Genomic DNA, 24830 nt, shown 5'->3' with positions numbered 1-24830 from the left:
CATTATTGCTCACATGCCTGGGGTCTGCTGGGAGTTGGCTGTAGGAAGGCTCTGGTCCTTCTCAAGGGCTTCCATAGCGCATAGCAGGAGTGCCAAAGAAGAATCAGAAACATTGAAAACTTCTTGAAGCTTTGATTCACTTTCTCATAATTCTATTGGCCAAAGAAAATCACATAGGTTAGGGACATAAATTTCAACTTTATAGGAGAAATCCCAAAGTTACATACTAAAGGATATAATACAGAGACCACTGAAGCAAACAATCTACCACACCCATGAATATCCCATGCGCAGAGTGGGAGAGAGATGGTATTCCAAGGAAAACATGAATGCTCTTAATGGAAAAAGTGGTGGATAGATTCTGGTTAGCAAAGTCAACAGACAACCACTTCTGGCATGATGAAATACAAACTAATACAGAGTTTTTGAAAGTGGGAATGTAAAGAAAGCAATGTCTGAAAAATGTTAGAAGTAGAATCATTAGTATTTGATGACTATATTTAGAAGTAAGAGAAATTGGGGGTGCCTGGGTGGCTCAGTCATTAAGCGTCTGCCTTCGGCTCAGGTCATGATCCCAGGATCCTGGGATCAAGCCCCACATCGGGCTCCCTGCTCAGCGGAAAGCCTGCTTCTCCCTCTCCCACTCCCCCTGCTTGTGTTCCCTCTCTTGCTGTGTCTCTCTCTGTCAAATAAATAAATAAAATTTTTAAAAATATATATATTAAAAAAAAAAGTGAGAGAAAATGGCCTACAGATTCACACCTAAGTGGACTAGAGAACATGGCACATCAGACTTGGGAAAGTTGCAGGGGAAGGGGAGTGAAGGAAATGGTAAGTTTGGTTTTAAACACAGTGAATAGACTGGTGAAGTAAAAGAAAAGAAAATTGAAGTGGAAGGGGGGATAAATGGAATATGTTCATCTAGCTGAGTTTGAAGTATAAAAACTTTCCTTTGAGTCCAGAATTTTCAGAAGTTGCACTTTGAATTTCATCTCAGGTCTGTATAGCCAGAACTGAGATGATACTAATCATTTTTATTCCAAAGATACCTTCTGGTATCTTAGAAATGAGTTTCTAGAAAAATCATTAGTATTTTGTTTCTATTAACAAGAACAATTATGCTCCACCAGTATCATAATATCTTGAAGAGCCCAATATCATGTGATTTTTTTCAGGATAGCAATAAGAAAATATTTAAGTCAATTCAATTCAGCGTTCATGTCATGTTTATTTTGCTGGTGTCTGATTCCCTTTAAATGAGAAATCAGGGTACAGATTTTATTGTGAATCTATATTAATCAGGATTTTTTTTAAACCAGAACACCTCTACCCTATGACCATCAAGATAAGTGGCAATCTGACATTACCTTTTTAAAAATAGATGTCTTTAGTTGGGATAGCTTTCTGCATTCTACAGTTAATACTCTAAGCAGTTTCTTGCATCAGATTTTCTTTTCTCTCTTCTGCAGGTGCGATTTCAGCCTCTTCTTTTTAGTTCTACCCTCAAAGCAGTAGATCAACTTGCTTCTAGAGAATTTATCAATACAGGTAGTTCAGAGGGATTAAGAGGAAGAACATGGGATGCAGAATTAGACAAGCTGGGCCACCTGCTAGTTATGTGACTTTAGGGGAATCACTTAATCTTTCTGTGCCCCAGTTGCATCAAAGTACTTCTGCCTTTCAGTCTCACCAAAGGGATATCAAACCCAGATGCCTTCCTAATCAGCAAAGTGAGTATCAGGAAAATATTTTCATTGGTAAAATTAATGACTTGCTCATCATCATAATCATTAATCAGATATCATTGGGAAAATTAGTGGTGTTCAAGATACTTATGGCTGAAATATATCAGAAGTCCTTCCCGCATTTAACAAAGAGCTAGCTTTTTTATTTTGTAGTATGAACTGTTTTGTCCTTGCTTGCAAATACATGTTTAATAAATGTCTGTATAAGTGGTAAAATTTTGTCTAAAACTTGCTCTTATTACAATCTGTCATCAAAGTGTGGGGAAATGGACAACCTTCACCCACCTCAAACTTTTCCATGGTTACTGTTCTGACAAAAAGAATCTTAAGGGTTGTATGTGGCCAAATAGATTAAAGTCCATTTGCAACAGTAGTTACATTGAGTAAATATTTTCGAAATAAATTATAAACAATTAGTTTCTAGTTTCAAAAGTCATAAAATAAAGAGACCATGTTTAGTACCCCCCAATAATACTAATTTTAGATGGTGAGCCAATATTTGCTGCTATTGTAATTTTAAGGGACTTTACTTGCCAGCAGTTTAAATATATTGTGATCAAAGTTCAGTACAACAGGTAGCATAAATTATTTTAGCTTTTAAAAACCAAGCAAAAAAATACATATGGCTAAATTCATCCCTTGACTGCATTCTTGTTTAAATTCTAAAATCTGGGGGCACATGGGAATCTCAGAGGGTTAAGTGTCTGCCTTTGGCTCAGGTCATAATCCCAGGGTCCTGGGATCAAGCCCCATGTCGAGCTCCCTGTTCAGCGGGGAGTCTGCTTCTCCCTCTGCCTCTTCCCCTGCTTGTGCTCTCTCTCTCACTCTCTCAAATTAATAAATAAAATATTTTTTAAAAATAAATTCTAAAATCTGGGAGCATACGAATGGGGTATTAACTTAATGGAATAATGATTTCTTGTGCAACTCTCAGGGACCAGGAAAATTGCCCTCGATAATAGGAGAAAAGTTCAAAGGTATTAAAAAAGAAAGAATTCATACTTTTCCCCACTGGAATTCAATTATTAAACTCTAGGGATGTTTTTAGCAGCTTTAATTTTGCAATAATACACTAGGAGAAATGTGACCTCTAAAGCAATTTTATACAGCTTTGGATCAAGGTATGATATGTCTTATGTACCTTAGACGCTGAGATACATAAATAGATCTTATTTAATTGAGTGAAACTTCAAATCTAATTACCTTCATATTTATGGTTTGCTTTATATATCATGAAGATACTTTGCTAAATATCCCCAAAGGTATACTTTAAATTGAGAAACTGGGACAATATTTACCAATTCTTTGACTGTCAGTCTCAGAAGGTAATGTGCTAGAATTTTTATTAGCTGCAAACACCCCATATTGTAGCATAGATAATCTGTATTTCACCCAGAAGTAGCTGGGTGAAAATTTCACAATGCAAAGGTTATTTTCTCTCTCTCTCTCTCTCTCTCTCTCTCTCTCTCCCCCTCTAATAAACCACTTTTACCCTCTAGATAATCAAAGAAAATCCCTGGGATTTCTCCCTGCTGTTTTCTCCCTTTCAGCTAGGCCTAACAGCCACCATAGATTCTACCCAGTTGTGACTGAGACAACAGCAAACTACAGACCTTAAGCAACCAGCCAGAGTTCAGGAAGCTCTCATTAGCTGGCAAGTACAGAGTATCTCCTGTAGCTTATGCAAGCTTTGGGGGCTGTTCTTCCTCCATGAGCACTGCTAATGAAATTTGTCCTGGGATGCCAGAATTTACCACTTGAATCACAGCAGGCAGCTCCTAGGAGATGTTCTTTATCCCTCCTTCTCTCTCTGTGCCACTGGCTGGTATCAAAGTCCTTCACATTTTTTTTCCTTCTTTCTTCAGTGGAAAGAACCCTAATGTCCCTGGAACAAGGAAGGCCTGGGCTTGCATTTTCAGGCAGGGGTGAGCTGTTTTTTTTACCACTTTTCCCCACAGCAATGAAGTTTTCTTCATCCACTCAACATTTTCCAAGCCCTAGCCCCAACCCAGGCCATAGGTTTTAAAAATTCCATTTTGGAAGACAGACAGTTGAATGTTAGGAGGCTTCAGCTACCCCCAAAAAGAGAAAGTTAAGAGGAAAATGTTCTAAGGATAATAGTGTTTACTATGAGCCAGGTGATTTATAAACATTTCATTCAGCTTCACCAACAATCCTCCGCAGCATCCCTATTTCACAGTTGAGAAAACTGAGATCTGGGATAAGCAACCTGCCCAGGGTTCTACAGATAGTATTTTCTAGAGTAGATAGAGCCCATTCACTCTTCCATAGTCTCTCTTTACTTAACATACTCTCCATCTCTCTCTCTCCTCTGTCTTCCCCTCAAGGTCCCCTAGACCCAATCTCCTTTTCAAAATCAAAGTTCAAGATAATTAAAATAGTAGGTAACTACCTCATGAACAGACACAGGACTTACCTCCATTTCACTATCAGCACCTGATTTCCTTTTATTGGTTTATTGTCTGCCTCCTTAGACAAGCTCCACAGGGTTAAGAAACATGTTTTTTTCACTTTTGTCAGTGAATGAACGAATGGACAAGCAGATGAGTGAAATACAAAGTCTAGGAATATATCCAAATACGTAAGGGAATGCAAATGATACAGGGGGCATCGGGAGAAAAGATTATTATTCAGTAAATAGTCCTGTGAAAAACGTTTAGTCATCTGAGGGAAAAAAAGCCAAAATACAGTTTTCAGAGAGATCAAAGATTTACCTATGAAGAAAATAAATCTATAAAAATTCTAATGAAAACCATGGAAGAAATTTTCTGGGGTTACGGATGGGGGAGCTCTTATCTATCCCTTTAAGACACTGCAGTTCTTTGCCAGTTAATAAAACGGCATTACCCTCTCTTGTTGGGAATGTGTACCTAAAGGGAGTGGGGGTCAACTGACAAGTAAAAACATGAGAAAGGGGTGATAATTTCTTAGATTGAAGGGAACAATGAACGGGCATGACAATAAATTTGAGAAGGGACATGGAAAGTTGAAGGAGTTCCCAGAAGATGGAGGTTAAGTGCAGAATTGCCAATTTTATAAAAATAAGTAACGTTCTTTTTTTTTTTTTAAAGATTTTATTTATTTATTTGAGACAGAGAGAATGAGAGAGAGAGAGCACATGAGAGGGGGGAGGGTCAGAGGGAGAAGCAGGCTCCCTGCCGAGCATGGAGCCCGATGCGGGACTCGATCCAGGGACTCCAGGATCATGACCTGAGTGGAAGGCAGTCGCTTAACCAACTGAGCCACCCAGGCGCCCAATAAGTAACGTTCTTGAGGGACGCCTGGGTGGCTCAGCCGGTTAAGCATCTGCCTTTGGCTCAGGTTATGGGATGGAGCCTTGTGTCGGGCTCAGCAGGGAGTCTGCTTGTCCTTCTCCCTCTGCCCCTCCCGCCACTTATGCTCTCTCTCTCTCTCTCTCAAATAAATTAAATCTTTAAATAAATAAATAAAGCTCTTGATTTAGATGCACATAATTCATGGTCCACATGGTTTCAGTCCATAAGCTGACACTCAACAATATTAGTTTGTAATTATAGATTAATTTGACTAAATATATTCTGTTAAGATTCCTATCCCCTAAGTAGTATATGCTAGAGAAGCAACCTTCCCAGTTTAAGATGAGGCTTTAGCAGAGATAGTCTCAGTCGTGATATTCAGGTTTCTGTAGGAATTATGTCAGATTTATCTACTCAAATAAAGCTTTAAAAAGTTGTCAAATTGAAGGGTACCTGGGTGGCTCAGGTGGTTAAGCATCTGCCTTCGGCTCAGGTCATGATCTCCAGGTCCTAGGATCGAGCCCCGCATCAGGCTCCCAGCTCAGCGGGGAATTGGCTTCTTCCTCTTCCTCTGCCTCTCCCCCTGCTTGTGCTCTATCTCTCTCTTAAATGAATGAATAAAATCTTTAAATGTCAAATTGAGACTAGGTCCAGTTACTATGGCAAAGGACATATATATATATTTTTAAATTCAAGTTAGCTAACATACAGCGTTAGTATTGGTTTTAAGAGAACAATTTAGTGATTCATCACTTACATATAACACACAGTGCTCAACCCAACAAGGACCCTCCTTGATGCCCATCACCCTTGATGCCCATCCCCTCACCCATCTCCCATCCCTCAACTCTGTTCTCTATATTTAAGAGTCTGTATCGTTTGCCTCCCCCTCTGTTTTTCTTACTTTTTCTTTCCCTTCCTCTAGCTTCACCTGTTTTGTTTCTTAAATTCCACATGAGTGAAACCATATTATGTCTTTCTCTGATTTATTTCACTTATCATAAAACACTAGTTCCATCCACCTTGTTGCAAATGGCAAGATTTCATTCTTTTTGATCACCAAGCAATATTCTATTATATATATATAATAGAATATTCTATTATATATATATTCTATTATATATAATATATATAATATTCTATTATATATATTCTATTATATATATATAATATTCTATTATATATATATACATATATAATATACATATTATGTGTGTATGTGTATATACACATACACACATACATCTTCTTTATCCATTCAACTGTTGATGGACATCTGGGCTCTTTCCATAATTTGGCTAATGTTGATAGTGCTGCTATAAACAATGGGGTGCATGTGCTTTGAATCAGCATTTTTTAAAATTTTATTTATTCATTTGAGAGAGAGAGAAAGCATGAGCAGGGGGAGGAACAGAGGGAGAAGCAGGCCCCCAGCTGAGCACGGAGCCCAATGTGGGGCTCAATCCCAGGATCATGACCTGAGCCAAAGGCAGAGGCCAACCAACTGAGCCACTCAGGAGCCCCTAAATCAGCATTTTTGTATCCTTTGGATAAATACCTAGTGGGCAATTGCTGGGTTGTAGAGTAGCTGTATTTTTCACTTTTTGAGGAACCTCCATACTGTTTTCCAGACTGGCTGCACCAGTTTGCATTCCCACCAACAATCAAAAGGGTTTCCCTTTCTCTGTGTCCTTGCCAACATCTGTTTCCTGAGTTGTCAATTTTAGTCATTCTGATAAGTGTAAGTTGGTATCTCATTGTGGGTTTGTTTGGGTTTGTTTGGGTTTTTTTGGTGTGGTTTTTTTTTTAGATTTATTTATTTGAGAGAGAGAGAGAGCAGGGGGAAGGGCAGAAGGAGAGGGAGAGGAAGAGAATCCTCAAGCAGACTCCCCACTGAGCACAGAGCCCAGTGCAGAGCTTGATTCCGGGACCATGAGATCGTGACCTGAGCCAAAATCAAGAGTCAGATGCTCAACTGGCGCGAGCCAAGCTACTCATGCTGTTTGACAATGTCCAAGTACGGGGGACGATCCCGAAAACAGGAGACTCCACAGCTGGCTCCTGCTATTCTTTTTCATTTTATTTATGGCAATCTTTATAATTGTGGGAATATTTCTGGGGTTTCATGATAAAGTGACTACTCACCTTAGTTACGCCTATCTAAGCAATCATAATGAAACTAATTCCATGAAGAATTAGTTTCTATAGAACAAAATAACAAGACGGTCACGCTCTGTCTAGCACCTTTCTCTTTGTGTACTGTTTTTTAGTTTTAGCGAAAGCCAATAAGCAGAAATCAATAAAGGTCATGTTAATCATTACAAAGGAAAAATGAAAGAAGGCTATGGCTGTAATCCAGAAAATGATCTAAGATTTGGAAAAACAAAAATATCCTAACATATAAATAAAGTTCCTCCGAGCCTGTCAGCAGGAGATGCTTGCAACCTGACCCTGTGTCTGTGTCTCCTCATTCGCCGACACCGTCCTTTCCTATGAGAGACCCACCCCGGCTGGAGCTGGACTCTGGCACTCAACCAACTGAGCCACCCAGGTGCCCCTTTCATTGAGGTTTTGATTTGTATTTCCCTGATGATGAGTGATGTTGGGTATCTTTTCATGTGTCTGTTAGCCATCTGAATGTCTTCTTTGGAAAAGTGTCTATTCATGTCTTCTGCCCATTTCTTAACTGGGTTGTTTTTTGGGGGTGTTGAGTTTGGTAAGTTCTTTAAAGATTCATTTATTTTAGAGAGAGAAAAAGCTTGAGCAAGGGGAGGGGCAGAGGGAGAGAATCCTCAAGCAGACTCCCCAATGAGACTGAGGCAGGGCTCAATCCCAGGATCCTGAGATCACGACCTGAGGTAAAATCAAGAGCAGGATGCTTAACTGACTGAGCCACCCAGGTGCCCCAAGTTTGATAAACTCTATAGATTTTTGATACTAGCCCTTTATCAGCTATGTCATTTGCAAATATCTTCTCCTGTTCCATTGGTTGCCTTTTAGTTTGTTGATTGTTTCCTTTGCTGTGTGCAGAAGCTTTTTATCTTGATGAGTTCCCAACAGTTCATCTTTGCTTTTGTTTCCCTTGTCTCTAGAGACCTGTCTAGTAAGAAGTTCCTGCAACTGAGGTCAAAGAGGTTGCTGCCTGATTTCTCCTCTAGGATTTTGATAGTTTCGTGTCTTACATTTAGGTCTTTCATCCATTTTGAATTTATTTTTTGTGTGTGGTGTAAGAAAGTGGTCCAGTTTTTTTTTTTTCTGCATGTCGCTGTCCAGTTTTCCCAAGACCATTTGTTGAAGAGATGATCTTTTTTCCATTGGAAATTCTCTCCTGCTTTGTCGAAGACTAGTTGGCCATACAGTTGTGGGTCCATTTTCTGAGTTCTCCATTCTGTTCCATTGGTCTACGTGTCTGTTTCTGTGCCAGTACCATACTGTCTTGATGACTACAGCTTTGTAATAGAGCTTGAAGTCCGGAATCGTGATCCTTCCAGCTTTGCTTTTCTTTTTCAACATTACTTTGGCTATTTGGGGTCTTTTCTGGTTCCATACAAATTTTAGAATTGTTTGTTCCAGCTCTGTGAAAAATGCTGGTGTTATTTTGATAAGGATTGCACTGAATGTGTAGATTGCTTTGGGTAGTATAGACATTTTAACAATATTTGTTCTTCCAATCCATGAGTATGAAACATTTTTCCATTTCTTTGTGTCTTCTTCAATTTCTTTCACAAGCGTTTTATAGTTCTCAGCATACAGATCTTTGCAGAGCAAAGAACCCAGAAGAGCCCCGGGGCAGGGGATGGGACTCCCTTGCTGGCTCGGTCAGCCATCTTAGGACACAGATTTTTCCTTATCATCTCCATCGGTGCCCATGGTTCCTGGTCACACCGCTTCAAAGAATGAAGAGGTAGACTAGAGGAACAGTGGTGGGCAGCAAAGCAAAGTTTAGGGGACCCAAGAGGGTTGCCACCAGAGTTTCTAAATCTAGGGATTTTTATGGCTTTGTTGGCAAGCTGTTTTAATCTGATTAACCCTCCCTGCACTTGTCATCCAATCAGGTTTTTGTCACATTGGAAAGGGTGAAGGCCTCTTTCCAGGGTGGTGTAAAATCCTTTTAAGGGTGGTTTCCTCTTGGGGTGGTGGGGGTGCTTGTCTCTGCCTGCCTTTCTTCCAACTATCCTTCCTCAGTATTTGCTTTAAAACTCCCTAGTGTTGATTACAAACTCTGGGATAAAGGACAAGAAAAGACAGCATTTTCTCAAATGGTATTAGTAATGGGGGGCTTTGCTGTTCTCTCTCTTGCTTTCTCTAAAATGGGAAGAACAAGCTACTGAAAGAAATGAAGCATAGAGACTTAAAGCTAACACTGATAACCCTTGTTCAACCTGGGGTCTGGCCACAGGACAGTAACTGTCTGAAGTGGCCAATAAAGATATTGGCCTTAATATTGGAAACTAGAAAGAATGATAGCTAACTAAATTAGTAGGAAGGGTCACTTTCTATGGGTTTTGTTTTCCTAGCAACTTGCCAAGAACCTGGCCTCTCCTAAGTGTTAAGGCAAGGAAAAATAGTAATGATGTTACTATGAACTAGGCTCCTATTGCTGCCAGACTGGATGCTTCCCATATTTTGCCTTGTTTTAGCCTCACGACAACCCTGTGAGGTAGACACTAGTAATACTCCATTTTATGAATAAGGAAACAGAGACATGGAAAGATTAACTCAGAGAGAGGTTTCCAACTTCAGTCTTGATCTGTAGAATGCTATATGTCCATGATTTTTCCACTATCCCATAAAAATAAAGTGGGGAAAAAGAAGCAAATCAAGTAGGCCACCCACAGTGTAAGCTCCCTACTCTGGACTATTACCTTACTCCTACATTTCTCATACTCCATCTTGTATTTTACATCATCTTATACCAGTCTTACTTTCATAAATGTATTCCAAGATCTTTGAAAGCTGATATTTTATCTTGTACAATGTGGTACCCTCAACATTAGGAGGAACTCAGTAAGTATTTAGTGAATAAGAGAATGAATGAATGAATAAACTTTGCTCTCCTAGGCCTTGTATCTATTTCCTACCACACCAAAACCTAAATTCCTTGGTATGGTATATAGTGATAATAAAAATACTAGCCAACAGTAACTGAACTGAACTGGACAACAGTAACAAAACTGAATAGTTACAATGCAGCAAACCTCTATGCAACACCCTTTACATAAACACCAGAACATTTAATCTCCACAATGACAGCGGACAACCTGGAAGGAACAGAGATTTAGGATTAAACCCAGGTAGTCTCATGCCTAAATCCATACAATAAGCCCTATGTCCCAGGCTCCCTCCCAGCTATTACCTATCTGTTGAACCTGAATTCCTACTTCTTCCCCAGATACATCCTCCAGTTAGATTGGTTTTTTTACTGTCCTTCCTTTCTATAAGCCTTCCTAATTTTTTTTTTTAAGATTTTTATTTATTTATTTGACAGAGAAAGACCCAGCGAGAGAGGGAACACAAGCAGGGGGAGGGGGAGAGGGAGAGGGAGAAGCAGGCTTCCCTACGACCAGGGAGCCCAATGCGGGGCTCGATCCCAGGACCCTGGGACCATGACCTGAGCTGAAGGCAGACGCTTAACGACTGAGCCACCCAGGCACCCCTAAGCCTTCCTAATTTTGTTCTAAGCTCCTCTAGCGCCGGGATCTTTAATTCCCTTCTGTTAACTCCCAGACCTCCAAATTCAAGGTATATGCCCTAACTGGAACATTCCTTGATTACTCTGGCCCTAATTTACATTTCAACCCAATTAATAAAAGCATGCCACGGAGAACTCTCAAGTAAAAAACGTGACTTATTCCTGCCAGGGAGATAAAATGACTCAAAGCCTTCATGAAACATTTGGCAATTTGACTAAATTAGCTCTGCATTCAGAAGCACCTTTTTTTTATTTCACAAAATGAAACATACTAACTTATGAAACATTCTAACTCTACAGTGGAGAGACCTGTTGGACACCACCTTAACCAAGTTAAGATATTAAAATTAAGGTGGTTCAAATTAACCTCACCAAGAATGGCACAAACTAACCTCAGGGATGTTCTGATGCAATATACTGAGAAGGACATCACATTACTTATGTACCCATTCCGCCATAAGGAAACCTCAAAAACCAACTAAGTTATTTCTAAAAATACCTGGCTTTTACTCTTCAAAAAATAGCAATGTCAAGATTTATCAGATAAAAGGAGCTGTGCCAGGTGAAAGAGTATTAGGGAGACAAGATAACAAAATATTCTGCATTGGACTTACCAAAAGTTCAGAAATAGCCAAAGCAAAACCAGTGAATCACTGAAGCAATTAGTAAAAGTTTCTTCTGCACACACGAAAAACAGTTCACAAACGGGAAGCACTCCAACCAAAACATGGAATGAGGCTCAGGAATTTATCGTTATAAAGCAGCTTAACAGTAGACACCCCCTGATCCAGTGTCACTTTCCACAGTTTCAGTTGCCTGAGGTCATCCCCGAGGTCCAGAATCAGACCCTTCTCCTTCTGACATTTCCTCAGAAGGTCAATAGTAGCCTAATTCTACATCACAATGCCTTCTGTCATTCACCTCACCTCATCTATTTTACATAGGAATTTTAGTATCTCACATTATCACAAGAAGAAAAGTGAGTACAGTACAATAAGATCTTCTGAGAGCTCACATTCATATAACTTTTTTATAGTATATTGTTATAATTACTCTATTATTGTTGGTAATCTGCTACTATGCCTAATTCATAAGTTAGGCTTTATCATAGTGAAAGAGGATTTCAACTGCCTCCATCTTGACCTCAACTTTCTAGTTGGGTTCTTCTTTTCAGCTTATCTCTAGGCTCAGGCAGAAGACCCTGGGAGCAAAGCATCTCCTAATGGGAATCCAAACTACCCCCTCAAACAATAAGGACTGCCCTGAGCCAGCAAGACCCCACCTGTGATTGACTTTAAGAAAATGATCATTTGGTTTACACTGCTACCTGCAAGTACCTACCCACATTTGCCCCACGTTTTCCTTATATAAACCTGGGAAGTATTTTCAGCACTTTGGAGACAGTCTTTAAGATGTTAGTCAGGTCTTCCTGGTGTTGGCCTTCCTGAAATAAATTACTTTGTTTCACCATCACTAGTTTCTCTGCCTTTGAATTTTGTCAGCAGCGAGTGGCTGAACCTGGTCTGTTTGGGTCGCCGGGGGGCCAAATGCTCTGGCAACCATGCATTCCGGGGTACAACAGTACGTTTAGCAAACAAAACAAAACAAAAACATAGTGTGTGTATATATATATATATATATATATATATATATATATATATATATAGTTTGGTGCTTCATGGTTTGGGGCATACATTGGGTGGGGGTGAGGGGGTGGGGGGGGCCGGGTCTTGGAACGTATCCCTAGCAGATAAGGGGGTGGGGACTACTGTATGGTGAGGAAGCCAGTGACTGTTCTTCACAGTGATTAGTTATTAGTTATAATATTAGAATTTTCCTAAATGAGAGGGAACTGGTCTTCATATCAATCTTGGGACAATAGTTCAAGGTTTGCCAATGATTTCCAGAGGTATAAGAAAGAAAAGACCCAGGTCAAGTTAGTTTTGCAGAATAAGCTAAATTCAGTAATGCAGAAATGTTGGGGTTTGGAGCCAACATGGCCAAGAAAGAATTCTTGAGACGTCTTCAGTGCAAAAAAGGTGTTTTATTAAAGCACGGGAATAGGACCCATGGGCAGAAAAGAGCTGCACTGGGGTTGTGATGGGTGACTGATTATATACTTTCAAATTGGGAGGGGGTTAGGGCTAGCCTAAGTCCCTAAGGAATTTTGGAAACAAGGTTTCCAGGACCTTAAGGGGCCTAGCTATTGTTAGGAAAAGGTCATTTATTACTGTTTAGTAAACCCTCAGTCATGAGACCCTTCAGATGAATATCAGTGGGCTTGGAGGATGACTGCTAACATGTATCTTGTGTTGGTAGAGCTAAAGAAAGTTTCCAAAGGAATTTTTAATATGTTAAAGAAAACTTACAGGATCCTGGGGTGTTGGGAACATGTTAAGCTAAGATTGCCTTTTGCCCTTAGCAAAGTTTTTGTTTTGTTTTGTTTTGTTTTTTTATGGAACGCTTCATGAATTTGTGTGTCATCCATGCACAGAGGCCACACCAATCTTCTCTGTATTGTTCCAATTTTTGCACAAGGGCTGAGGAAGCGAGCATGCCCTTAGCAAAGTATCAACATCAGGGGGGCTGAAGGTCACTCTACCTGTTTCAAGGACTTGTCAATGAGCTGTAGGCAGTAAGGAAATTTAATTTTTTTCTTTTGCTTTTATTTCCCACATCATTCAGCTTTGTGACTGAACTGGTTTTGCTGCTCAGGCAATTTGCAGGTGCATCTCCATTTTTTATTTTATCAGATTTAATTGTAATGAATGGAAATTATTAGGACATTTGTTGAAATTAGCATATGGATGGTAGATTACTTAAGAATATCTTTTAAAGATTTTATTTATTTATTTGAGAGAGAGAGAGAGACAGAGACAGAGACAGAGGGAGGGGGAGGGGCAGAGGGAGAGGGAGAAGCAGACTCCCCACTGAGCAGGGAGTCTGATGTGGGGCTCAATCCCAAGATCCTGGGATCATGACCTGAGCTGAAGGCAGTCACTTAACTGACTGAGCCACCCAGGTGCCCCTATTTATTATTTTTTAAAGTAAACTCTACTCCCAATGTGAGGCTTGAATTCACAATCCGAAGATCGAGTCGCACACTCTATCAACTGAGCCAGTCAGGTGCTCAAACCCTGATATATTATTCTTAAATAGGGGTGCCTGGGTGGTTCAGTCGGTTAAGCGTCTGCCTTCAGCTCAGGTCATGATCCCAGGGTCTTGGGTTCGAGCCCCACATCGGGCTCCCTGATCAGCGGGGAGCCTGCTTCTCCCTCTGCTTGTGCTCTCTCACTCGCTCTCTCTCAAATAAATAAATACAATCTTTAAAAATAAATAAATAGGGCGCCTGGGTGGCTCAGTCGGTTAAGCGTCTGCCTTTGGCTCAGGTCATGATCCCGGGGTCCTGGGATCGAGTCCCGCATTGGGCTCCTTGCTCTGCGGGGAGTCTGCTTCTCCCTCTCCTCCCCACTTGTGCTCTTTCTTACTATCTCTGTCTCTCTCTCTCAAATAAATAAATAAAATCTAAAAAAAAATTTTTATTTATTTATTTTATTTATTTTTTAAAGATTTTATTTATTTATTTGACAGAGAGAGAGACAACGAGAGAGAGAACACAAGCAGGGGGAGTGGGAGAGGGAGAAGCAGGCTTCCTGCAGAGCAGGGAGCCCGATGCGGGGCTCGATCCCAGGACCGTGGGATCATGACCTGAGCCGAAGGCAGATGCTTAACGACTGAGCCACCCAGGCGCCCAAAAAAAATTTTTTTAAATAAATAAATAAATAAATAAATAGAATATTATATCAGCGTTAAATTTCAACATTGCATAACTGTGCTATAGCTATTAAAAGAACTCCTTTGTTCTTAGGAAATATACACTAGGAGTGAAGAGGCATGATGTATCCAATTTATCCTCAAATGACTCCCAAAAAAATACATATATGGGGCAAATGGGGCAAAATGTTAACAACTGGAGAATCCGAGTAAAGGCCATATGGGAGTTATTGTACTATATTTGCAAATTTTCTATAAATTTTAAATTATTTCTGAATAAGAAGCTAAAACAATTTTGATGAAAAATTAGTAAGATGACCCAAAGTGCTCAAAGAAATTTAATTTGGGGGAAAAAAAAAAAGGGGATGCCTGGGTGGCTCAGTCGGTTGAGTGTCTGCCTTCGGCTCAGGTCATGATCCCAGGGTCCTGGGATCAAGTCCCGCATCGGGCTCCTTGCTTGGTGGAGAGCCTGCTTCTCCCTCTACCTGCTCTGCCTGCCGCTCCCCCTGCTTGTGCTCTCTCCCTCTCTCTGACAAAAAAATAAATAAAATCTTTAAAAAAAAAAAGAAAAAAAAAATCTAAAAAGACACTTTCCTCTAAAGGTAGGAGTCTTGGGGTTTCTTACACTGTTGTATTTCCTAGGGATTTTGGCAATAATTCTAAAAGTAGAGAAACCTTGCCTTTGTCATCTACATGGGCACCCCTGGCCCTGCTCAGAGACTAGAAACATAGCCAGGCATATGATTTGAGGAGTGCCACAAAGGCCTGCTTGCTTCACATAGCTCCCCCATAGTTCTGCCCTGGCACTGCTAATTCCTCTTGGTAGATAAATGAATTTTTATCTTTTTCAAATCTTCTGCATCTGAAATTTCACTCTTAGAGCCAACTATTTGAATTAGAAAAAAAATCTAAGTTTTGTCAAATTGATTATCAAAGGCCATTATTAAAAGTGACCATCACCTGCAAAGGTGAGTTTGTAAGTGGAGGAGAATAAAAACAGCTAACACTTACAGAAAGTTGTATGCAGAGGCTTCAGCAACAGGGTCCTAGTCCCAGGCACAGATGTGGTCCGGGTCGGGTGGAGACCGCAGAGCTTGCCAAGGCAAGGCCGAGGACAAGAGGTGGCTCCTCATCACTAACTGTGCCTCCTGGTCAAGGACATGAAGATAAAGTTCTCGTAGTGCCTGGGTGGCTCAGTCAGTTGAGCGTCTGCCTTCAGCTCAGGTCATGATCCCAGCATCCTGGGATCGAGCCCCGCATCAGGCTCCCTGCTCTTTGGAGAGTCAGCTTCTTGCTCTGCCTCTGCCTCTGCCCCTCTCCCCCTGCTTGTGTTCTCTCTCTCTGTGTCTCAAATAAATAAATAAAATCTTAAAAAAAAAAAAAAAAAAGAAGCTGCTGAAGATAACTACTATCAACAACTGCTATACCTAGACGAAAGGTTGCACTGCCACCCGGGGCAACTTAACCAAGGCCACCTTTTATGCCATCTCTAAGATCTATAGCTATCTCACCAAGAGCCTCTAGGAAGAGACCCTGTTCACCACGTCTCCCTATCAGGTCACTAGACCTTCTAGTAAAGACCCACAGCAGAGTCTGGGTGCAGAGGATCCAGGCTCCAGCTGTTGCCACCAGTGTTTTTATACAAGGAAATTAAGGTGAATTAATTAAGCCTGTTAAAAAAAAAAAAATCACCCGTGAGATGTGTTAACTTCACAGAACCCTGGAGCTCATCATCAAACGTTACTGCTGCTGTGGTTATTCTCAGACCACACTGAGGCACAATGAAGTAGTATTTTAGTATTATCATTTTGTAGAGGCTCAGCAAGACCACGTAACTCGATGAGCCAAGTATCATCTTGAAAAACCAACAGTCTGAAGCTATTAAGTACCCTGGCACAGACTCCTAATGGTGGAGGCCCTAAGACCCCCAGGCATCAAGTCTAGAATTTTGGCAAGCCTGCATGGAGACCTGCGCTCCCGTCAACACATGCTTCTGTTTGGAATTAACTTCCCCTTTTTTTTTAACTTCCTGATATTCTGCATTCAGTTAGAGTTCTTGAAGTCTAACGCCAAATCTCGTTTTCAGGCTTGATAACTGTCCTCAACTGTTAGAATGGCCTGAATGTCCTGCCTCACCGCCTTAGAGCTCCACGCCGCAAACTTATACTTAGGAGTTCAAAATCCTTCGGAGATTTCCTATCCCTAAAAGACCAAGTCCATAAATTTCAATAGCTCAGACGATCACTCCGTCGTAAATTATTAAACAGTATTTGATACCTTGAGGGAAAAGGAAATGGCAGGCCAGGAATTCCAGTACTACTTGGTTGGCGACGACTCGGAGAGGAGCGCCGCAGCCCCGGGAGACGCTCCACCCGCCTGCCCCGGAGGAGGCGGGCTGGGGGAGGTCGAAGCAGTCTTCGGGCTTCCGGCCCAGCAAAGGCTCGAGGGGCGGTTTTCGCAGGGGACGACCAGTAGGACCGTCCGGCGGAGAATCGGCCCGCCGGCGCCCGGCCCTGCAGTCCCCGCGGAGTCGCGTCCGTCGCGCCCGCCGCCCTAAGCCGCGGTCCCAGCCATGGCTGCACGCCTGTTCCGCGGCTCCCTGCGCTGGCGGGGCTACCGGTGCGCCCTGCCCTCGAGGCCCGCCGCGAGGTGAGCGCCCGCCGGGCTCCAGCTCGACTGCCCCGGGCGGGCTGCGGGGCCGGCGCGGGCGCGGGCGCGGGCGCGGGGGAGGGACCCCGGGGGCCCGGGGCGTAGGGTCGCACGGGGGGCGGCAACCGGGGCGGGGCGGGGCGGTGGGCGCCGGAGACTCCGAGCGTAGGGGCTGACCCCCGTCCTGCGCGCCGGGTGCGGGATGGGACCCCGGTCGACGAGGGCGGATGCGGGCCTCGGTTGTGTCCCCCGCAGTCGCGGGAAAGCCCAAAGCGGGGTTCGCCGAGGGCTCTCTCTCTGGCCCCAGTCCGGCTCGTGAGATTCTGGCCGCGGGGTTGCCGGGGGGGCGTCCAGCCTGGGTGCTCTTACGGGGACTCGGGCTCCTACCTTTGGACCTAGAACCGTGGCGAAAGGCAGCGGAGTAGGGCCCCAGGCGCTCTCAGGGTCGTGACCCTGGAGGTGGGACAGCCGCGGCGCAGGTCCGGAGAAAGTGTCAGGCGTCTGTGAGCAAGCCTACTTGCAGGAGCGCCCCTGAGAAGGCAGCCCGGGGCAGCGAGGACCCGACCTCCGCCCCATCAGACAAGGACGTTGAAATTTATTGAGCAAATCCTTTATTTGTTTGTTTGTGTGGCATCTTTCGGCACAAGCTTTATAAAGAACAGAAGAACACTTTTTTCACAGTGTACTCGGTCCGACAGAGCCCAAGCTGCCCGGCTGTTGCTCTTAACAATCAGTGCAGGCTTCAGACTTTGCCACTTAGCACATTCTCCACGGCTCTGGTCACCTGATCAGCACTGACGCTGTTCAAAGAGACATTCTTCTCTTGGCCAGAGTTTGGGCTGCACGTCAGAACACTCGCGATTAGGATACCAGGCCAGGGGTCGCCTTCTTCGGCTCCACATAGTGCTTCTCGATGAGTTAGTTCCCCGACGCCCCGGCCTGGCTGCCCGGCGAGAGCTGGCTCAAGTGGACGCGAATCTCACGTAGGCCAGGTTTGGCCCCATCCCGAGACTCGCTGCGGGCCGCGGCTGTCTCCGGGGGTGCCCAACTCCCCGCCCTAGGACTTCCTGCCAAGGTCTCCCTGAACAAATCCTTTAATTAATTAAATTCGGAAGAGTTAATAGTGTCTAAGTGGCTCTGTGGTGATGCAGGTAGTGTGTATGAAATCAAAAGCTTTCGATAATGACACATAAAATGCATTCATCGGATAGACTGGAAGCATCCAGGATTCACCATTTAAAGAGTATGGCATGAATGATAAATTAGCTCGTTACAACATTAGTGGAACTCTCCGATGCTATGGGAGCGGAAAAATACCTGTTCCTCCTGAGGACAGTTGGGAAGACTTCACTGAGGGGGTGACTTGATTTGAGGATGCACATACTTTTCTGAGCTCTTCCCCAGAACTTCGTAAGACTGTGGTCCTCAATTTCTTTTGTTATCGGGACTCTTAATTCTCTTAAAGTTAGAGGACGCCCAAAGACCTTTTGTGTGTGTGTGTGTGTGTGTGTGTGAGGGTTGTATCTATCCATATGGATATCAATAGATAACTACAAAACGAATTTTATAAATATTTAGTTAATTAAAAGTAACAATAGAGATTATGGTAAGTGAAGTAAGACAGACGGATGCTGTATGATCTCATTTATATGTGGAATCTTAAAACAACAAATGAAAAAGAACTCATAGATACAGACAAAAGATTGTGGTTGGTGGGGAGGGTGTGGAAATGGGAGAAGAGGGGGTGCAAGCTTCCAGCTCTAAAGTAAGTCATGGGAGTTTAATGTACAGCATGATATTTCAAATGTGCTAAAAGAGTAAATCTTAAACGTTGTCATCACAAGGAAAAAAATATAAGTATGTGGTGATGGTTATTAACTAGACTTATTGTGTTGATTATTTCACAATATATACAAATATTGAATCATATACATCTGAAACTATATGTTATATGTCAATTATATCTCGATAATAAGTAAAAGTAACAATAATAAACCCATTACATATCATGAATATTTTTATGAAAAACAGCTTTTTCAAAAAAAAGACATCGTTTACATTGTCTGGCTTAGTAGAAGACATCCCAATTCTTATATCTGTTTCTGCATTACGTCTATTGGGATAAATTATTTTGGTTGAATTATAGGAAGAAAATCTCATAGAGAATTTGGAAAAAGGAGAACCTGAGGGACCCTCTGAATAGGTCAGGGACTACAGTTTTATTATAGCAGGCTTCTTAATGTACAAATGAATCATTCAGGGAATTTGTTAAAATACAGATCATCTGATTCACTAGATCTAGGGTGAGGTCTGAGATTGTGTATTTATAACCAGTTCCCAAGTATTGCTGAAGGTGCTGGTGGAGACTTGTCTCCCTTTTATAATGTAAATGATTTTTAAAAAAAATAATAGAGCCTGGCCTGTTAAATTAGTTTATTTTTGTTCAGTACAGATTTCCTGGTCTTTATAAGGAAAAAAAAAAGGGGGGGCCAATTTATTCAGTAAAGTTTTCTTGGTCTTCAAGAAATGGATGTTCCAACATACTGGCTGTCAACTTTTTGGATTTTCCTCCGCATATTCTCTCTTGAACACTTTTAACTGACCTGAAAATCTTTCTTCTTTCTGGCACTTCTTTCACTTTCTATTTTCTTGATGTATTTTACTTAGAAATATTCTGAAGTTTTCCTTAAAGTAATATAGGATATAAAATTTTAAGATAGGGGCAGACTGGAATATAAATTTGCTAATTATGTTGACAAATGATTCAGTGTTTCAGAGCACCAGTTTCCTGGCCTCAGCACATTTTTCTCCTGAGGAAAAATTCCAAGTATGGAAAAGCTATATGGACAAATGTGTGCATTATAGTTTTATTTCTACTAGCAGGAAATTGGAACCAATCATTTTGTTACAGGATTTTTCCTTTAGTGCTTGCTGTTCTTGATCACACCGCTTGCAAGAATGAAGAGGTAGACCAGACCTGCAGAGTGGTGGGCAACAAAGCCAAGTTTACTGAGCAATAGTAAAGTTCATTGAGTGATCATACAGAGGTCCCGAAGAGGGAGGGGACTTGAAGGAGGGGACCCAAGAGGGTTGCCACAGCTGGAGTTTCTAAATCTAGGGTTTTTTATGGGCTTGTTGGAGGGCTGTTTTAATCTGATTAAGCCTCCCTGCACCTGTCATCCAGTCAGATTTTTATCACATGAGAAAGGGTGGAGGCCTCCTTCCAGGGTGGTGTAAAATCCTTTTAAGGGTGGTTCCCTCTTAGGGCGGAGGCCCCTTGTCCCTGCCTGCCTTTCTTCCAACTATCCTTCATCAATTTCAATTATGGGATAAAGTAAATTTTGGCCTGTTTGGTATAACAGTATAGTGGTATGTAAGACCCCTGCACCCCTCTGACTTCATCTGCTACTGTTTTCACTCAATCCACATTTGGCCTCCTTGCTCTTTATAGAACATACCAAATACCATCCTGCCTGACACCTTTTGCTCTAATTGTTTTCTTGTCCTAAAATTCTTCTGTTCCAGAAATCTGCTTGGCTGTCACCTTGAGGTGTTTGCTCAAATCTCATTCTTCTGACTTAACCTACCCTGACTGTACTATTTCCATACTGTAGCCATGGTCCCTGCCTTGTCCCACACACACATTCTGATCCTTGCTCCACTTTTCTTTTCCATAGAACTTACCATCTCCTCCTTTATTCTATAATTTGTCTCTTTACTATATTATTTATCATTATTCAGTCTCCCCTTCTAGAAATGTGAACCTGAAAACAGGGATCTTTATTTTGCTCATTCTTGTAGCCCAAGCTACCTGAACAGTGCCCGGTACATAATGGGTACTCAGAAAGTATGTGTTGACCAAATGAATGAATGAGCCATTAAAAATAATGATTTAGATGACTGAGTAGTAACCATGAAGGCTAAGGCAGACTTAAGTATAAAAATTGTAGTATTACATGTTCATAACCAAAGATTACCATTTAAAAGTCATCTCACATTATATTAATAAACTCCACTAAAAGTTGCATATAAAAGATAAACCTAAAGCAAAATGACAGAAAATGCATATTAAGTGTATTACTTAGCTTATGCTGTCATAACAAAATACCATAGACTGGATGGCTTAAACGACAAATGTATTTCTTATCATTCTAAAGGCTACATAACTGAAGATCAAAGTGCTGGCCAATTCAGTTCCTGAGCTCTATTTGCTTGTAGATGGCTACCTTCTCCCTATGTCCTCACATGACCTTTCCTTGTTGTGTGTACACAAGGAGAGAGCTAATTCTCTCTTCCTCTTATAAAAGGCCACAAATCCTCTTAGATTAGGACCCCACCCTTATGACCTCATTTAACTAATTACCTCCTCAAAGCCCTATTTCCAAATACAATCACAGTGGGAGTCAGAGCTTCAACATGTATTTGGGAGTGACGCAGTTCAGTTCATAGCATTAAATAAAAATACATAAGCTAAAACAAAATAATTCATTACAGGGGGAAAAAAGGTTGAGACAACCTAATTGCCAATAAACAAAACTGTCTTTTAAACAAAAACACTAAGAAGAAAGGGAGGAGGGGGAAAGGAAAGAAAGAAAAGAAAGAAAGAAAAAAAAGCAGGGTCCATCTAAGGAAGAGAGAAACCCCAAACAGAATTTCATGCAAAACAACCTTTGCCAAAATTTGGATATATGATAAAAAGTTTTTTAGATATGAGGTTGGAAATATACAAAGTGATACACAGATTCTCATACTCTTCTCAGGAGTGCCCCAAGAGGGAAATAAACCTGAAGACGACTGAACTAAAGGAACTACAGAGCAGTCTTATTTTAAGGTTAATATGGAGGGACAAGGAGAAGGAAGGGTCAGTTTCTGAAGATCTTGATTAATTCTGTGCTAATCCTTACAGAGATTCATGGACATCTTTTTTATTTACACCCAGGTTTCCTCTAATATGGCAATAACATCCCCATAGTTTATATCTTACACACCTGCCATTTCAAATTGTATGATTCTGAATGAAATATTAATTTGGATTCTGGGAAAATGTTAATATTATCTTAAACATCATAGTGACATGAAAACTTACCAATATTATTATGTGGTGGTATTTGAATTTTACATAATTTAATTCACATCATGTGACAACACTGTTTTACCTCAGCTCAGACCTGTGGTTAGTCATAGCCATGATGTCCTCATTATGGGTTTGGAAGTGAAGAGTGAGTTGAATAAAAACAAACTACTTGATCTCATCTAGATGAGGTAGATCCTATCAAAAGTGGTGATGTTCAAATTTGAACAGGTCTGTCAAATTTCAGAGTCTTTCTGCTTACCTCTGTAGTTTGTCTATGGGGGGGAAAAATCAGTGTTTTTCCGTGTCGTTAAATAGAACTAACCTTCCATGTTGTTCAGTGGCAATAATTTGGATATGAAGAGTAACCATTCACTTAATTTTCTTAATGTATATGTATATTTTTAAGATGTTCTCATTCCGGAGGGGAAGAACGTCTAGAAAGTCCTTCTGCTAAAAAATTAACAGATATAGGAATTAGAAGAATCTTTTCTTCAGAACATGACATTTTCCGGGAAAGTGTAAGGAAGTTTTTTCAAGAAGAAGTGATTCCTTACCACACAGAGTAAGTGGCACATTTTCCTTTAAAGTAATATGCATAAAGGGAACCGTAAGAACCACTTCCTAGAATGCTGCATGTTGTTCTACAGAAAATATACTGTGTTAATTGCTCTATTAACATTTTGCTCTCTTAACTGTAATACTATCATACTTAACTATATAACTATAAACTTAAGGATTCTTAAGAATCCTGAGATTCTTGGGGCACCTGGGTGGCTCAGTTGTTAGGCATTTGCCTTCCCCTCGGGTCGTGATCTCAGGGTCCTGGGATCAAGCCCCGCATTGGGTTCCCTACTCAGCAGGAAGCCTGCTTCTCCCTCTCCCACTCCCCCTGCTTGTATTTCCTCTCTCGCTGTCTCTCTCTCTCTGTTAAATAAATAAATAAAATCTTAAAAAAAAAAAAAAAAGAATCCTGAGATTCTTAAGTTAGTTAGCTATTTAAATAAATTTTAAAATATAGAATTAAAAATAAGAAAATTTTTAAAATTTGCAACTCATCCTAAAAGTAGTAATTTGAATACTCTGGTTAAGTGGCAATTAAGTAAATAGTTACATATTTTTTTTCTGCTTCATGGAAGAATTAAAAAACATAAAAGCTCAACAGGCCAGCACAATGCAAATCTTGGTTGGCAATAGGCCACCTTAAAGTACTTTTACTACTGGATCAGATGTTTATTAACTGATTAATTACTGATTACCTGCTTTGTTGACCAAAAACCTGTCATTTCTATGAAAATAGGATTTTGCTTTATTTCTAAAATTCACTCACTGTCAATTCTTTACTACAATTAAAATATTTTTAAAACATTGTTGGGGGGCACCTAGGTGGCTCAGTTGGTTGAGCAGCCCACTCTCGATTTCTGCTCCAGTCTTGATCTCAGAATCAAGCCCTGCCTCCCAGCGGGCTCTGCGCTGAGCCTGGAGCCTGCTTAAGATTCTCTCTCTCTCTTTTTCTCACCCACCCACCAACCTCCCCCCCCCACCCCGCCTCCCCAGCTTGTGCGCTCTCTCTAAAAAAAAAAAAAAAAAAATTAAATACCTTCCACTGAGATTTTATTAATGCTTTCTCAGTAAAAATGACCAAAATTAGCTAAACTTGATGTCATGACTAGTCTTTGGTGAAAAGCAACATTCTTAAAAAACAAAAGAAGGGCACCTGGGTAGGTCAGTCAGTTAAGCATCAGACTCTTGATTTCTGCTCAGGTCATGATCTCAGGTTCCTTGGATCGAGCCCCATGTTGGGCTGCACACTGAGCATGGAGCCTGCTTAAGATTCTCTCTCTTGGGGTGCCTGGGTGGCTCAGTTGGTTAAGCAACTGCCTTTGGCTCAGGTCATGATCCCAGGGTCCTGAGATTGAGGCCTGCATCAGGCTCCCTGCTCAGTAGGGAGCCTGCTTCTCCCTCTCCCACTCCCTGCTTCTGCTCTCCCTCGCTGTCCAATAAAGAAATAAAATCTTAAAGAAAAAAAAAAAAAGATTCTCCCTCTCCTTCTGCCCGTCCCCCCACTCACGTGTGCACACTCTCTTTCTCTCTAAATAAATAAATAATAAATAAAAATCTTTAAGAAAGAAAGTAAGAAAAAGTTTTGCTCTTGGAGAATCTTTTTTTGTTTATTGCTTTGCTGATTTGAAACTTTGTTCCACAAAAATTGTTGTGAAGATTTGAAGTAAAAATTATGGAAGTTGACAAATTTTAGGTTAATGATAAAAATATTTCCAAAGGTACTTTAGGCAATAATTACATCAAAACATACATGATAATCAAACTCTTAACATTTCTTGAGGTATCCGTGTTTACCTTTAATCAATATCTTCAAAAATATACCTCATAGTTACTATATCTAACTACCACTTAAAAAAAATAAAACAAAAAGTTCTCAGATTCTTTATTTCCGACTTGCCATCTCTTTCCTCATTACGCCATTCTCATTTTTAAAGAAGAAAAGCAGAGGTTGCACAATCTTATGCAAATATCTAATCTTTTCAGAAGTTCATTTGACAGCTCAGCTGCAAGATGCTTTTGTTCTTTTATTGTTCCTACTT

At 41.1% G+C, this 24830-nt stretch overlaps 2 protein-coding genes and 1 non-coding gene across 3 annotated transcripts in view; 1 reads left to right on the top strand and 2 right to left on the bottom strand.

Annotated features, from left to right (window-relative positions):
• Positions 1-16932, bottom strand: part of CPS1 (carbamoyl-phosphate synthase 1) — a 355746-nt gene extending 338814 nt beyond the window's left edge. Inside the window, exons 1-3 of the mRNA XM_054506025.2 lie at positions 16785-16932; positions 15519-15655; positions 5495-5645 (exon numbers count right to left, since the gene is read on the bottom strand). The gene's annotated coding sequence lies outside the window, so the exon portion shown is untranslated. The remainder of the gene's footprint in view (positions 1-5494; positions 5646-15518; positions 15656-16784) is intronic.
• LOC123840046 (U6 spliceosomal RNA) lies at positions 13183-13289 on the bottom strand. The gene has a single exon (XR_006789869.1). It is a non-coding gene; the product is annotated as a U6 spliceosomal RNA (small nuclear RNA).
• Positions 16933-16940: 8 nt separating the features above from the next.
• The window catches only part of ACADL (acyl-CoA dehydrogenase long chain), a 44041-nt gene continuing 36151 nt past the window's right edge, over positions 16941-24830 (top strand). The window contains exons 1-2 of the mRNA XM_045868076.3: positions 16941-17156; positions 22637-22792. Coding sequence (XP_045724032.1) covers positions 17080-17156; positions 22637-22792 — 233 coding nt within the window. The 5' untranslated portion in view covers positions 16941-17079. The remainder of the gene's footprint in view (positions 17157-22636; positions 22793-24830) is intronic.

This window comes from Mirounga angustirostris, unplaced genomic scaffold (genome assembly GCF_029215605.1).
Source record: "Mirounga angustirostris isolate CCGP_5_RB_7025 unplaced genomic scaffold, mMirAng1.0.hap1 SCAF_3, whole genome shotgun sequence".
NCBI lineage: Eukaryota > Metazoa > Chordata > Mammalia > Carnivora > Phocidae > Mirounga > Mirounga angustirostris.
Note: the sequence above shows the minus strand (reverse complement) of the source record. Positions and strands in the feature narration are given on the sequence as shown.